Source organism: Jaculus jaculus, chromosome 2 (genome assembly GCF_020740685.1).
Source record: "Jaculus jaculus isolate mJacJac1 chromosome 2, mJacJac1.mat.Y.cur, whole genome shotgun sequence".
Classification (NCBI taxonomy): domain Eukaryota; kingdom Metazoa; phylum Chordata; class Mammalia; order Rodentia; family Dipodidae; genus Jaculus; species Jaculus jaculus.
Genome location: NC_059103.1, coordinates 69,840,890 through 69,857,057, shown reverse-complemented (window position 1 = coordinate 69,857,057; position 16,168 = coordinate 69,840,890). Strand labels below are relative to the sequence as shown.

General features: G+C 44.7%; 1 protein-coding gene across 3 annotated transcripts in view; it reads right to left on the bottom strand.

The window, feature by feature from the left end:
- Positions 1–367: 367 nt before the first annotated feature.
- Positions 368–16,168, bottom strand: part of Syt17 (synaptotagmin 17) — a 74,625-nt gene continuing 58,824 nt past the window's right edge. For all 3 annotated transcript variants that reach the window (XM_004665428.3, XM_045144106.1, XM_004665429.3), the window contains exon 8: positions 368–1,671. In XM_004665428.3, the coding sequence (XP_004665485.2) occupies positions 1,475–1,671 (197 nt within the window). In that variant the 3' untranslated portion in view covers positions 368–1,474. The remainder of the gene's footprint in view (positions 1,672–16,168) is intronic.

Genomic DNA, 16,168 nt, shown 5'->3' with positions numbered 1-16,168 from the left:
CTGCCACCATACTGTGGGAAAGTCCAAGTGAGTCCATATGGAGCTGACATATTCAAAAGCTGTGAAAGAAAGAGAGAGAGAGAGAACTCCCCAGCTGTATGTCAGCATGAGCACCAGATATGGGAGGAAATAAGCTGGCGCAGGGTTCCTTGCTCTCCCCCACCATTTGGGTGATCCAGCTGAGGTCATAGGTACCTGGATCCGAGTTAAGCCATTCCAGCTGGGTTAATTTAAAATCTTGACCAATAAAATAAGTGAACAGCATAGACATTATTGCTCAGAGTACCTGGGGTGTTTTATTACACCACAGTCACAGCTGAAAATCTTCCCATCCTTTATGTCAAGAAAAAAAGAAAGAGAATTCAAATGCATGGCACAAATAAATAGTCTTTAATTTCAACAAATAACTCCCATAACACAAGACAATATGCTGTGGAGAAAGACACAGAAGCATCCAACAAAGGGATCTATTCTAGCTACACCAATGCCTTAGCACGTGAGACAGGATTTTGGTGCACATACAAACACAAAAGAGATACTCCGATTATGATTAAGGGGGAAGACCATTGTGGAGGGATGTAATGGCCTTTTAAATCCATTTGGCAGGCCTTCTATGGGTCACAATCACCATGATTCAGTCAAAAAACATTATCTTTGCTCTATCATATCCTATGTATGGGATACATGTGCTCATTATCACTATGGCAGGGTCTGTGAGAGATGGGAGGATTGAGTTCTCACTGGGTGAGACAGGCAGAGAGAAGGGAGCACTCAGGATGGAGGGCCTGGCCACCACCTTGCTCTCTAACAGCATGTGTAGGCACACGTGTTCATGTGTGAGAGCACACGTGCAAGTACACACACATACCCATGGGGAGTCCCTGGATTAAACTAGCACAAGGACAAATTCAATTAAGCCAGAGGTTCTTACACTGGATTATTTTTGTTGCCATTTGATCTCCTCAAAGAGACTAATCTACTTACCAAGTTTACTAAGGAGAAACAAAGATACTTACACCTTTGGAGAAAGGTATCAGGTTTAGAGAACTCCAAGGAATAGTAGCCTGTTCAGAAGCTTCCCAGTGGGCATGTATGTTTGGAGCTGGGATTACAACTCCCCCACACAGGCCAAATTCTTGATAAATTGAGTCTTCATAGACTCTGGCTCCTTTCTCTGGCCTGAGGGTTGAAAGTGCATCATGGGACATGGGATTTCAACAACAATAGGCTCTGCCAGTAAGTCCCATGGCAGAGCCCACTCAGCTCTTGATCTGTGGATGGTTGGGGACTCTAGAAATGCCTCAGGCCCCCCTCAGTGAGGGCCATCATTTTGTGATCAACAGCTTCCTCTAAGTTCTGAGAGGACTGGGTGTGTATGCATGTGTGAAAAGTGTATGCAAGTATGGATGTAATAGGTGTTGACATATTTTCTTTTCCCCTTTTTAACAAATGAAAGCTGCCTTCTCTGTGGCACTCAGGTCACCTCCAGGGAGGCAGGAGACACACGGTCACACTCAGCCCGGGACCGCAGGCTGTGCCACTGCTCTACAGCCGTGCGGTGGGTATTGAGCATTCGCCGCCAATGGTTAGACTCTGAAGGCCCGGAGGAGTACTGGCCGATGACAATCCTCCCGATGAAGTCGTTGCTGCTCTTCATGTTATGGCCGAACACTGGGCAGTCAGAGCGGGGAGCAGGCAGACCGGAAGCAAGAGGAAGGAGAGGAGAGGGAACAGAGATAGGGACAAGACAGGCCATTAGTTCACACAGTGTTCAGCTGCTAACCTGGGATCATGGCTTTAGGGACATTGTTTCTTTTCATGTTGAAAACTTCCTAATTCCCTCACCTTGTCCACTTTTGAGTCCCTCTGCCACAGCTAAGGATCCTGCTGTCCCTAACCTTAACAGCCATGCTCTCACTTCCTGGCCTTTGCACTGGCTGGTCTTTCTGCGAGACAGCCATGACACCCACAGTGTGCATCTACAAGCTCATATCCCATCGGCTCCCATGCTGCCTACAGAGCTCTTGAATGGATGATTCTACTGCACCAGTGAGCTATCACCCTAGTCCAGCCGAGTGGACAAATCAGGATTTCTCAGGCAGTGCTGGTTACACACTGGGATCAACACCCCCTGCTGCAGAGGCTTGACCTGTGGCTTGTAGAACACGTAGCAGCATCTCTGGACTCTACCCACTAAATTCCAGAAGCTGCACCATCTTCAGGTTTGACAACACAAAATGTCTCCTGACATGGCCAACAATCTTATGAGGGTCAGTCCATCCTAAATGAGAGCCACTAGGGTGAAGCTCTGGGGACAGACATCCTAAGGTGAATTGGGACATTGTGAAGAGTTAAACTTGGTTTCCTCATTGAGTAAAGATTTTTTTTCATGTGTGTGGTATGTGCATTTTTATATGTGTACATGTGTATAAGTGCATGTACATATGGAGTGCATGTACATGTGTATATGGAGGCCAGGGGATAACATCAGGTACATTCCTCAATTGCTCTCACTTTATTTGTTGAGACAGGGTCTATCACTGACTCTGGGAGTTAGTCACTGATTCACTCATTTAGCCAGCAAGGCTCCTGGATGCCCTGTGTCCATCTTCCCAGTGCTAGTATTACAGGCATAGCACCATTCCTGGCTTTTCCTTGGGGGCTCCAAGGAGTCCACACTCAGTTCTTCATGCATGCACAGCAAGCGCTTTTCCCACTGAGCCCTCTCCACAGCCCGGGAAGATACTTAGAAGTATTTAAGCTCTCGAGTCAATGCAGAGTTTAAATGAAATGTGTGTAATGCTCGCATCACACTGTACCTAGCAAATGGAGAGTGCTTGATAAATGCTATAGCACTGTTTTGATACTAAACTTCTGTCCCCAACCTCATATAAGTGCCCTTAGGCTTTCCCTATTCCACACAATGGAGGCAAATTTGCTGGGAGAAATGTTGAGAGCCGTTTCTTTCCACCCCTTATGTTGTATGTCTCCTCAGTAGGGTTCTCTGTTAATTCCAATGGAAGCTTAATGGCGTCTTTTCGAACCTAATGAGATGGTTAGCTTTGGTTTAACTTCCTGGCAAAGTTCCACCTCATTTAGTCCAAGCATGCCACTGTGATAACAGGGAAGCAGGCTGTGCCTATTATAAATGGAAGGCTACAGAAGGGGAAATATCACAAACTCACCCATTGTGAGCCAAGCAAAGGCGGACTGGATACCAGGAGGGATGCAGATTATCAAATGAAATGGCTCAGACACATGACCCCAAATAGAGCTTGAATGCTCGTGAGCTTCTGTTGTCTCCTAAGGGGTTCACACTCAGAATTCCGAATGATAAAAATAGGATGAGAAAAGAAAAGCAGAAAACAAAACCAAAAACCCTTTTCAATGTTAAAGAACCAAAATGACACAGTGAACCAGGGCAAGTAAAATACAGTGTCATCTCTTTCAAGGCTTGATTTTTTGTACATTTGGTAATGTGCCTAGCATATACACATGGACTTCACTTTCATGATAATTCCTTACAAGAGAAGGTAACTAACTTTGAGGAATTCCTTAGTAAATAATATTCCCAAGGTATTCTCTGATTTATGTGAAAAATATTTTTTGAGTAGTTAATACTCAAGACATTTGTTTGACCCATGTCTGGTAACATGTAACAATGATCTTACCAAAGAAGAAAAAACTCTTTCCTGTGAATCTCAGAACTAAAGTAAGATACTATTTGGAGATCATATCAGGCTCTATTTGGTTTTCTTCTCTGGAAGAAACATGTTCTGTCCTCTGCCTCTTAAGAATGATGATAAACGAATGAGACACGATGGCTCACACCTATAACCCAGCATTTGTAAAGCTAAAGTGTCTTCTCACTGTGTCACCATATGGAGGACAGAAAAGCCATCTCTCTGGGGCCTCTTTTATAAAAGCACTAATCCCAGTTGTCAGGGATGGTCTGTCATGATTTAACCACTTACCAACAGTTCTACCTCCTGATACCTCTGCCTTGGAAGTTTAGACCTCAACATCTGAATTTAAAGAAGACTTAACTATTTAGACCATACAATAATTTTTTTAAATTTTAAACTCTTGTTGAGAATTTTCATACACAGTCATGATTTTTTAAAAAATTATTTGTCTTATTTATGAGTAAGAGAGAGGGAAAGAGAGAGAATTGGTGTGGCAGTGTCTCTATCTACTGCAACTGAAGTCTAGATGAATGTACCATCTTGTGCACATGCACAACCTTGTGTGCATTCATCACCTTGTGCATCTGGCTTATGTGGGAGTCAAATCTGGGTCCTTAGGCTTCATAGGCAAGCATCTTAACCACTAAGCCATCTCTCCAGCCACCTGACAGATATGATATATATTAATCATAATCCCTTACCTAATTTTTTGTCTCCCATCCCCCTTCCACTGAACCACTTCTTTCCAACTAGTACCTGGTCTATTTTATTGACATATTTTTGACCTCCTCCATCATCCATGGCAACATGTTAATGGGACCAATATTGTGTAGTAGACAATATGTGGATGCCAGAGGTCAACCTTTGGTATCCTTTTTCAAGTGCCAGCTATCTTTTCAGAAACAAAATCTCTCATTGGCTTAGAATACACCTAATTAGGTGATAATGGTTGATCAATGAGCCCCAGGGATCTGCCTGTCTCTGCCTCCTCAATGCTAGAAACAAAAGCATGCATCACCATACCAGCTTAGCTTTTTTTTTTTTCTTTTTTCTTTTTTTTTTTGTACATAGGTTCCTCATGCTTATAAGGCAGTCCCTGGGGCACTGACCCCACTCCTGAGAGTAGAATCCTGGTAAGCTAAGCACCATTCATAAACCCTAGTTCTTAACACCATTTGTAGTGATTATCTTCTCCTTGCTGGGACAAAAAACTCTGACTAGAAGTAGCTTATGGGAAGAAAGGGTTTGTTTCTGGCTTATGCTTTTTAAAAATGTTTTCTTTTGTATTAATTTTTTTAATATGTATCTATTTTTATTGACAACTTCTATACTTCATACAACAAACCTTGGTATTTCCCTCCCCTCCCCTGCTTTCCCCTTCATAGCTCTGCTCTCCATCATATCCCCTCGCTCCCTCCATTAGTCTCTCTTTTAATATGATGTCATCAACTTTTTCTCCTATTATGAGGGTCTTATGTAGGTACTGCTGGGCACTGTAAGGTCATGGATATCAAGGCCAATTTCTGTGCAGACAGTTGTGTGTAGGGAGTGGTGCCTTCCTGTGGCTCTCTCATTCTTTCTTCAGGCTTATACTTTTGAGAAGAAGCTTCACCAGGGCAAAAGAAACTAGCTCGCCACATCACACACCCACAGCAGAGAGAAAAAAGTGCTCACAGGGCTGGACTCATCAAGCCCAAGGTCCAGAAACAGACCTCCTCTAGCCAGGCTCCACCTCTCCAACATTCCCCCACCTGAGGCACATTCAAATGATCAAACCATTATACTAAGGGCAAGGATTCAATGGGTGAATTTTGAGGAGACAAAGAGATTCAGAGCATAGCAACAACCTTTGACGTGGCTGAATTGGGTCTGAATCCTGTCACAAGAGTATCAGTTTGGTCACAAGAGACAGCATTTCTGAGTTCTGGATCCTGCTGGTGAAGGACTGAACATGAAGGGTCTGGGATGGGAGCCATGGCAACCCCACTCAAAATGCCCTGAGTTGCTTGGTCTCCCATTTCTTTCTATTTTCTCTCCTTTTTGCATGTGTATATTTGTGTGGTATGTATGTGGGTGAATATGGAGCCAAGAGGTCAACATCAAGTTTCTTCCTCAAAATTACCTTCCACCTAATTATTGAGAAGGTCTCTCACTAAACCCAGAGCTCACCAACTGGGTTGGACTAGCTAGCCAGCCTGCCCTGGCTATCCGCCTGTCTGTACTCACTGAGCGCCGAGATTGTAGGATGCACCGCCCTACCTGAAATCTATGTGGGTGCTAGGATTCTGACCTCAGACCCTCAAGCTTATCTCACCTTTTCATCCCACTTTCTCTGGCCCCAGTCCTTCCCTCCCTCTCTTACCCACCCTACTTTTTCATTGTTGCTTCCTGAAGTCACTTCCCTATGAGCTTACTTGTACCCACATCATCTTTTTAGGATCTTTTTTTGGTGTGGGCAGCTATACTAAGACTGTAAAAGATTAGTTAAATAATTTCTAATGTAATAACACCACAGAAATCCACATCACCATTAGAAGCAAGAGAGGCTCACATATACAAAATGTAAAAATCACCAAGACATATTGCTAGGAAACAAAAGCAAGTTGCAAAATAGTTATATATAAATATAATCATTTTGTTGTCACATAAGAGAATATTAGCATATATAAAGAAAACAGTATGTGGAGAAATATTCTCCAATTCACCAAGCTGTCAAGAGTAGGCTTCTCTGGAAGGAAAATTCTACTTTCTGTATTGCATAAGTCTGTATGGTCTGAACTTCATATAGCAAGTAAAGAAAGCAAAGAAAAAAGTCACTATTAGAGAATCCACAGTTAAGACATCAGAAGGAGAACAAAGGAAAGGTAATATCCTATGCTTCTTACCCCAATGTGCAAAATAACCTGACTGATGAATCACTGGGCTCAGGAGAGGCAGGAGCTCTCCAGCGAGTCAGCCTTTCTGAAGGGAAACGCTGCTGCTAAGGCCAACTGAGTTAAGTGGAAGGTGCTGGCACTTGCAAATAACTTAGTGAAGGTATACATCCTCAATAGTTTTGGGAAAATAAATAATAAATTTTAAAAGCAAATTATAGGTTGAAGTTGAATACAACTAATGACTTCTATTGTACAAGCTTCCTCAGAGAATACCAGGAGTTGCAACTATGGAACACTGAGGTGTGCCCTTACAGAGAAAAAGAATCAACATTAGACATATGAAATCCAGAACAGAAGCTGGGCATGGTGTGCACATCTGTACCTAGCACTTGGGGGCTGGGCTAGAAGAAGCATAAGTTTGAGGCTATGGCTATAAAGTGAGACCCTGTCTCACACACAGAGAGGGAAGGGATAGAGGGAGGGAAGAAGAGAGGAGAGGGGAAGGGAGGAGGGGAGGGGAGAGGAGGGGAGGGGAGGGGAGAGGAGGGGAGGGGAGAGGAGGGGAGAGGAAGGGAGGGGAGGGGAGAACAGGGGAGAGCAGGGGAGAGGAGGGGAGGGGAGGGGAGGGGAGAGGAGGGGAGAGCAGGGGAGGGGAGGGGAGGGGAGAGCAGGGGAGAGGAGGGGAGAGAGATGGGAGAATGAATTCTGAAAGAGACTCCTCCACTTATAGCTAAGGGAACCAACTCTTATAGCCAGTGAATGATAAAATTCAAAGTTTTTAGAGCAAATAACCTTCAAAGAAGTTGATTCCTTGTAACTAAGCACCTACATTCTTTCTCTTTGGAAACATTCACAACTAAACACTTTGTTTTAAGACATATCCCACAAAAAAATGGGGGCTGAATAAAACTCTTTTCTTTAGAAAGTACCCCAGACTTGAGTATTTTACTAGCACAATGTAAAATGGAAGAACATGCTTAGTCATCTTTAACCCCCTTCTCCTGGCCCAATCTGGAATAATGAAAATGTAGTGGATTGTGACTATCGAGCAGAGACAAGGACTCAAAGGTATGGTAGTACAGGGCCATGTGGGGAGGAGGAAATAACCCTGCACTCTACCAAAGAGCCAAGGGACATTCACCATGAGGTCATTTCTTTTTAAGATTATGACTGCAAAGCCACAAGACAGCTCATTGCTCCAATGGGTGGATCAAAGGAAGTATGACAAGTTTTCTTTCAATGATAGTCAACATCTTCAGCCATTTTTTAAGTTTAAAGAGAGAAGTTCTCAGTAAAGGGAAAATTTATTCACACAAAACCCTTTCAGTGCCTCTGATACATGGTTGTAAAATAACAGAGTTCTCTGGGAACCTGCTCATACCTGATCACAGTGTCAGTCTCACTGGAATTCAAATGCCCCAAAGGTCACAATCTCAGAGTCTGCATCCAGGGGCAGGTGAGTAGATGGAAATCCAGGTCCCTCTCAGAGACAGTACATGGACATATCCCGAGTTTTGCACTTTCTGGAACTGTAGACTCAACTAATGTCCAAAGAGCTATCAACCTATCCGTCTATGTCTGGGATGCCAATCACATGGCAACTCAGTTTAGGGAAACAAAACTGGTAAGAAAAATGCAGAGCAATAATACCCACTGAGCTCCCAGGCCAGGCTTTCAAGGAGCAGGGGAAATGCAATAGATTTATTAAGCATCTACTATTTGTTCAGCCCAGGGCTAGAAAACTCCCATGAGTAGATATATGTCTTCATCTGTACCCTCTACATCAGTTCTCATGCCTAGCACAAGGGACCTCTGGGGCAGAACATTCTGTGATGTCCCATGAGGGGCTGCTCTGAACACTATAGAATGTGGCACTTCTGGACTCAGTTCACTAAGTACCAGTAACACACAGATGACAACCAAAATAATTCCAAGGTTACCAGCCCTTTTCAGGCAGTGTTCCAAACTCCATCGGTCCAGTTTACAGCTAGGAAGACTGAGGTCCATATATGAAACAGAGAACAAATAACAATCTTGTAAAAAAATCTAGGTGCCTGGAATGAGTCAGGGCCAACCAAAGGTTCCACATGTTGATACTTGCTATCACAATGAATTTGTTCTTCCATATAGGAATAAACTCTTTGGGTTGCTAATTTGGTTTGCCAAAGCATACAGTTCTAGAAGGGAAGCTGGATGACTTCAAGTGTGGGTGTGATAAACACTACAAATCAAGAAAAAAAAATTCTCGATTTTTACCAATGAGTACAGACTCAACAGCTCCTGTTTTACATGCTTAGTTCACAGGTAATGACAGACTTGCCTCCGTACCCCAGGCTCAAACTGTACCCTCCCCATACACAGCCTCAGGACTCACCAGATCATGTCCAGAACCTTGGCACCACAGCACTACCCTGTGATCCAACTCAGGGTGCTAGGATAAGTTCTTTCCCCATTTATAACTGTGAGAAGCCAGCCAGAGCCATACTGTGTTGTCCCACACTCTTCCTGCTCCTCACTATGAGCAGGTACCAACGGTTCATCAGGATGTCTGTGAAGATGGAGACTCACAGAGCACCCACAGGCTCCCCCCAGCCCCATCCCAGCCTTACACCAGTGGGCTTTGTACCCAAGCAACCCCAATTTCTTTACAACTTTTACAAAACTCCCTCAGTAGTTGTGTCAGGGCTTTCCTCATAGTAAGACAGACATTAGCCCCTCCATGGGCCTTAGTTTCCCAACTTATAAATGGGTGGGCAGATCTGGGGAACTGGATCAATGAATAAAGCATTTGTCACTCAAGCCTGAGTAACCAAGTGATCCCCAGATCCCAGGTCATAGCAGAGAGTCTTGGGTGCTTCTGTAATTCCAGCACGCTGATGGACAGGTGGGAGGTGGAGACAGGAGGATTTCCTGGAAGCTTGGAAGTCCTTGGTGAGAGCAGCATAGAACAATGAAGAGTGAGAGAGAGAGAGAGAGCCTCAAAGTGGAAGTCTGTGGCATGCACTTGTTCATACAAACACGTGATTGTACACATAAAATGCATTTAAAAACAATAACATAAATAGATTAATGGCTGGGCAGGTGTACATTGTTCATCCCATTTCATTTGTTGTTTCCGTTAAGTTTCACTAGGGCTAAGGATGTATTGTCTAAGAAATTTCGTCCATGACTTGGCCCACTTAGTGATTCATAGCAGCTGTTTAAACAGAACATTTTTTCTCCATGTTTTTCATTACCACAGTCATAATGAAAATTTGGATAACCACATTATTATAATAGTTAAAAGTCAGTGATACCATATCCTGAGTTCTGTGTCCTAGCACAAAGCAAAGCATTTTATGTTATATATTTTACTTTATCCACACCACAACCCTACTAGAAAGGTTTGAGTTATACCCCCATTTTGTAGATGGGAAATGTGAGGCTTAAAGGTATTAGAGGTTGAGTGCCTAAGGTCACCCACACATCAGGGACTGAAACTCAAAGCTAGGTATGATTTCTCCTTATTACAAAATGAAGTCTCACCCATCCCCTCCTAAGGACAAGATGTGGAGTAAAGATATATGGATAAGATATATGGGTGTTCCTTGATGTATGACAGAGTAACATCTGAGTACATTCATAATAACTTGAAAATATCATAGGTGCACAATGCATGTGGGATTGGGCTCAGTGAGTAAAATGACTGCCACACAAGCGTGAGGACTTGAATTTGGAATCCTGGCACCCATGTCAAAATGCTGTGCAGTGGCACACGCCTGTCATCCTAGCACTGGGGAGACACAGGCAGGAAGATTTCTAACCTTGCTGGCAGTTGGTGAGCTCTGAGTTCAGTGAGATATCTGTTTCAAAAAGTAAGGTTGAGAACAATCTAGTAAGACACTCAATGGCAACATTTTGTCTTTGCACACACATGTGAATACTCATGCACACCAGACCTATGATGCAGACCACATACATACACAGTGTACCACATACATTCGCTCATGACCACCACATATATACACACATAAATGCCTTTAGTACACCTCACCTTCTGCACATCATTTTCATGCTCCTGCACTTACCAGAAAGTTCACATTAGCCTACAGCTGGGCATAAAGCCTATTTTATAATAGAGTATCAAATATCACATGCAGTTTGCTGAATTCTGCACTGAAAGTGAAAAACAAAAGCTTCATATCAAAACAAAGTCCAAAACTTGTTAAGCTGAACCACTGTCAGTCAGGGATCATTTGTGTTGTGTGTGTATGCACAGATGTGCATATGTGCAAAGAAGTGAGGTCCTCAAGTCAGCATGTAAGGCAAGACGGCACTGGTCAGCATGTGCCTGGGCAATCCCACACAGACCCTCCCACAGGCACTTGTTATGGAGCTGCACACCACCCCTCTAAGGATCAGCACAGTTTCTTTTGCCCCAACATTGAATGTGGGGTTACTTCTTAGGCTGAATGCAAGAAAAGAAGGAAACTATCTTGTGTTTAGGAAATACTGATACGAAAAATATAATAATAGCCCCTAACACACAGTGCTCTCTCCATGCCCCAGAGCCCATTGTGTGGATTTCAATACATTCATCCTAGAAGCCTAGGAGGTAAGTACTGCTATTATCTTGGGTCTACAGAGCACACACTGGCATGATGCTCACCTTTCTGAGGATGGACTTGAAGAGCTCTGGGCAGATTGTGAAAATAGGTTTGGGCTGTTTGGGTGAGAAGTACAGTATTGGGAGGTGAAGAAAAGATGTATGTTTCCTGGCACCCTGGATGCCTCACTCTGTGTACTCCTCATAAGACCCTTCATCCCTGTTAATGTACAAGGCCCAAGGTACAGACTTCCTTTGCCCCAATATGTAGGCAACCCAGCTTGGTATGAACTGTTGAATTGTTTAACATAATGATTCTCAGTTGGGGTAAACTTTGTCCCCCAAACCTGGCAACATCAGAAGAAACTTATCACCCATTTGTTTTCTATATATGTGAGCATGAGGTTTGCATGTATATGTGTGGGTATATGTATGTGCGCTAGTGTGCATACACATGTGGAAGTCAGAGGTAAGTGTTAGATACCATCTCTAGTCACCTGCCACCTTGTTTTTGAGGTAGGATCTCTTACTTAACCTGGTGCTCATCAGTTCAAGTAGACTACTTGGCTAGTGTGCCCAGGAATGCTCCTGTCTTTCTGTCCCCGGCTCTGGGATTACAGGCATGTACATGCCCAGCTTCTTATGTAGGTTCTGGGGATCTAGACTCAAGTCTTCATGCTTGCGTGGCAAGCACTTTACCAGCAGAGCCATCTCCTCTGCCCCCATCATCACGTTTTTACTGGGTGGCAGGTAGTGGCAACTGCTTAGGCAGAGCGCACCATTCAATGCAGGAGTCTCTCATACCAGAGAACTATCTCAACAATACCAACCAGTGCCAAGGTGGAAACACCGGTCTTAAGGAAAATGATGGCTCCTTTTATGGCCACCAAATACATCCAAAGGAAAGGCCCCGAGACTCAGGTGTGTCTGCAGCCACAGAGGAAAGTAGCTGGGAGGCTTGAGGAGGGAAGGGTAAGAGGTCACACCCACTGAACCAGAAAGAATTTAGGAGCTTGGCCTTACAGTAAATCAGGGGAGATAAAATTGGAGAAATTGGCTCAGAATCCAATATGAATTGGATGTGGCTTATGAATCAAATCTTTCTCCTTCCATAAGACATGGGCTAAATTTTCTTTCACGATTCCTTTGGGATTGTGGCATCACGTATTAAATGTCTGTGTGGTGACTGAGTTGCATGACATCCATGAGGACAACACAGGAGCTGAAGACGCTCTTTCACCTCTGGTGAGAACCACATCGTTCTGGAGGGAGCATGACCTGAGACTACAAAACAACGTGCGTTTCCACATGAGCTACCGGCATCTCTGTCTGGCTGAAGGTTGTTTCTGCATGTTTGTTTTGGTAGTGCTGGCATGGCTATAGGGGAAATGCTCACTGCAAACAGTCTTAAGGGCTAGTTACAAGACACAGGTGGATGTTTGAGGGGAAAGAAAGTCCTAGTTTCCTCACTCAGTGTTGGGTACTGCTCTAGATAGATTCTGCTGATTGTTTGTGGGCGGGAGGAGGGGGATATTTTTGCAGGTGTCTTTCAACTACACACCAGGTGATTCTCACAAGCAGTCAGCTTCCAATGCAGACCGAAACTGCAGTTAGGCTAATGGCTGCACTGGACTGCACAAAAGGACCCATGATGGTTAATCTTGATAAGCTAATTCTCTCTTGGGATGAGTAAATAAAAGGACTGGACAAGTCCAAAAAGGTGACTTTAAGCCAGAGATATACATTTTCCCCCATAAACAGCCAGAGAGTAAATATTTTACGCTTTGAGCACCACTGGAGGTCTCTGCTGAAGCTATCCATATTTTCTGTGGAAAAAGAAACCAGCCAGATGTAGAATGTCCACAATGGACACGGCTAGGTTCCATGAATCTTTACTTACAAAGTGGAGTAGGTCAGATTTGGACTCTGGACTGTAGTTTGCTACACCAGTGGTTCTCAGAGCATCTCAGGAGCCCAGGCCTGCAGCATCAGCACCACACAGAAGCCTGTTAGAAATGCAAGCTTTCAGGCCAACACAGACCTAGTCAATCAGATACTCTGAGTGGGGACCCAGTAATTTGCTTCTGCAAACCTCTAGGATTGATTCTAGGCAGCTGTACATAATAATCACAGGGGCCTTGTAAAACTTTTACAGTGGGAGAAGAGCTATGCATGACAGCCGCCATGATTTCGGGAAGGGAAGGAGCACTGATATAGTTTAGATATGAAATGTTCCCCAAAGGCCATGTGCCAAAGGACTGGTTGCCAGCCTGTGGTGTCATTGGGCAGTGATGGGCTCTTGCGATGTGATTACTCATGGAATGAAGTAGGTCAGTGGGGGTGTGCGACTCTGTGGGTTGGGGAGAAAGGGTTGTTTTATGTATCCCACTGGCTTGAGTGCATGGTCCTCCTTCCTTAGCCTCTGAAGTGCTGGGATTACAGATGTGCAGGAGGCATGACCTTGAGGATCTGCTGTAGAAATCTCTCTCCCCCTCTTCCTCTTTCTCCTCCCCTCTATTTCAGTCTCAGCTTCTCCTCCCTCTCTTCTTTCTTCATTCGCCTCCCTCTTCCTCCCCTCTCAATCTCTTCTCCCTCCCCTAATCTTCCTCCCCCTCCTCCTCTCCTCATTCTCTCCCTCTCCCATGCTCCCTCCCTGCCTCTCCTCCTCCTTTCCCACTCTCCCTGCGCCCCCTCCCCCTCCCCACTTCTGTTCTCTCTTCCATCTCCCAGACTCTCTCTCTGTTTCTTGACCACAATGAGGTGGGCAGCTTTCCTCCAGACTCCTGTCATGCTGTTCTGCCTCAGCACAGGTCTAAAAGCAACCAGGTCAGTGATGATGGACTAAATTCTCTGAAAGAGTGCGCCAAGATAAATCTTTTTCTCTTTTAAAATGATCTATCTCAGGTATCCTGTCCCAGTGGGATGTACTAATACAGATACTTAGGCATCTGTATTATTTTTTCACTTCTTGTTTTCAAATTTTATTTACTTGCATATGGCTAGGGAACACCAGTATCTTTTGCCAGTGCAAATGAATGTCAGATGCTAGTGCAACTTTTTGCATCTGGCTTTAGGTGGGCACTGAGGAATAGAACCTGGACCTGCAGGTTTTGCAAGCAGGCACCTTTAACCTCTGAGCCATCTCGCCAGCCACATTTTTCCTTATATGTTTTCTTCAGACAAGGTCTTGCTGTGTAGTCCAGGCTACCCTGGAACTCATGATTTTTCTACATTTATCTTCCAAGTGCTGGGATTATAGGTGTACTCAACCAGGCATTGGCAATCTTAAAATCTTTCCTTGGGTGACACTAATGTACAGCCAAGCTTCAGAGCCACTGTCAAGCCTAAGAACCCTCACACAAACTCTCAGTCGGGGATTAGAATCACCATAAAACACCCAAAGAAATCAACCTCACTCTCTAGACTGGTATACAGGAACTTAGGCCAGGCTAGTCTTGAATTTGTGATCATCCTTCCTCAGCTTCCTATGTCGCTGGGATTACAGATCTATGCTATCAGACTTGGCTAGGGACACTGCTTGTAGGAGATTGGAGGCTTCCATCTGAGCACAAGCAGCCCAAGCAGATGTTACATACCCTGTCCCTCCTGACCCAAGAAGCCACCAAGAGGTCAGGGGTGGTCTTGAACTGAAGAGCAAATCACCCATGCATCACCCCCAGGCTTCCTCTCCAGCCCCCAAAAGCTAATCCCAGGGGACATCAAGTGCACTTTGGCTACCAGTGAGCAGCACTGCGCTAGTGCGTCTCTGGGGCTGTCAAGTCCTCAGAGTCCCAAAGAGGCCTCAAGCTCTGCCCATGGCCACAAGGCAGAAGCTGATAAAGCTAGAGGGAGCCCTGCTTTACTGGGCCTCCCCAGGTTGCTACCCCCCACTGAATGCGTCTGCCTGGGAGGTGAAGCCCTGCCTAAGGCTGCTCTGAAAGGCGCCCGCAGAAGCGCTACACTTTGTTCTGCTAGGAGAGGCAGAAACTTAGAGAAGCAGTTTTCATGTCAACTTACAAACTGGAAAAGAGGGGGAAAGACACCCACAAAGCATCTGCTATGTGCTAAGTCTTTGCATACATGTTATTTTACCCAGCCCTTCACAGAGCCACGAGCCACATCTGTTCCGCCCCCCCTCCAAGCCTTGGTTGAACAATGGATACTCCGTAAATTCTCACGTACACGCCTTACCATGGCCCCGGCATCACTGCATAACGTAACCCTCTTCCTTACCTCGACTCTGGACACGCGGTGTTTTTGCATTCTTCTTTGAATAAAACAAGTTCGTTCATGTCCCAGGGCCTTGCATGTGTCCCCTCCTCCCCTGGAACGTTCCGTCCTCATCTTCCTTATCACTGCTGGATTGTTCTTAGCATCTATGACCCACTTGAAAGTCATTCTCAAGGCCTGACACCTCCTCACTCATCTCACTTGAACTAGAATGCCAGCACCATGAAAAAGATGCTTCATTTCTTTCTGCTGCTTCTTCAATGACTAAAGCAGCATCTCAAGTAGCAGGGACTAGATACATATTTGATACAGTGTCCAGACTGGAGTCCAAATAACATGGATTTGAATCTTGGCTCCAAAACCTTGGACAAGCTCTTTTCACTGTCATTACACAGTCTTCTTATCCACAACATGTTACAGCAATGCTCCCCACACAACAGTGGTGCTATGTGGAAGAAATGAGTTAATCCATGAGAGACCCATAGCACAACACCTGTCCCACGGAAAGCCCTAGATAAAAGTTTTCTATTATTATGATTAGAATGGCCTGGAGATAATTTATGTCTGACAGATAAGAAGCGGAGGGCCAAAGGGTGAGAAGGTTTAGCTCCAACTGACACAGAAGCTCAACCCTGAGTCTCACTTTCTGCTTCCTGAAGCAAAGCTTGTTTTACTATAGTGAGAGGGCTCCTGGAAATGTCACAGACAGATGATACTCGCCTGCACCCTGTGAGCTCTGATGGAAAGATTAAGTGTTTTCCTGGTGACTGACAGCTCTAGGCGGGTGCAGT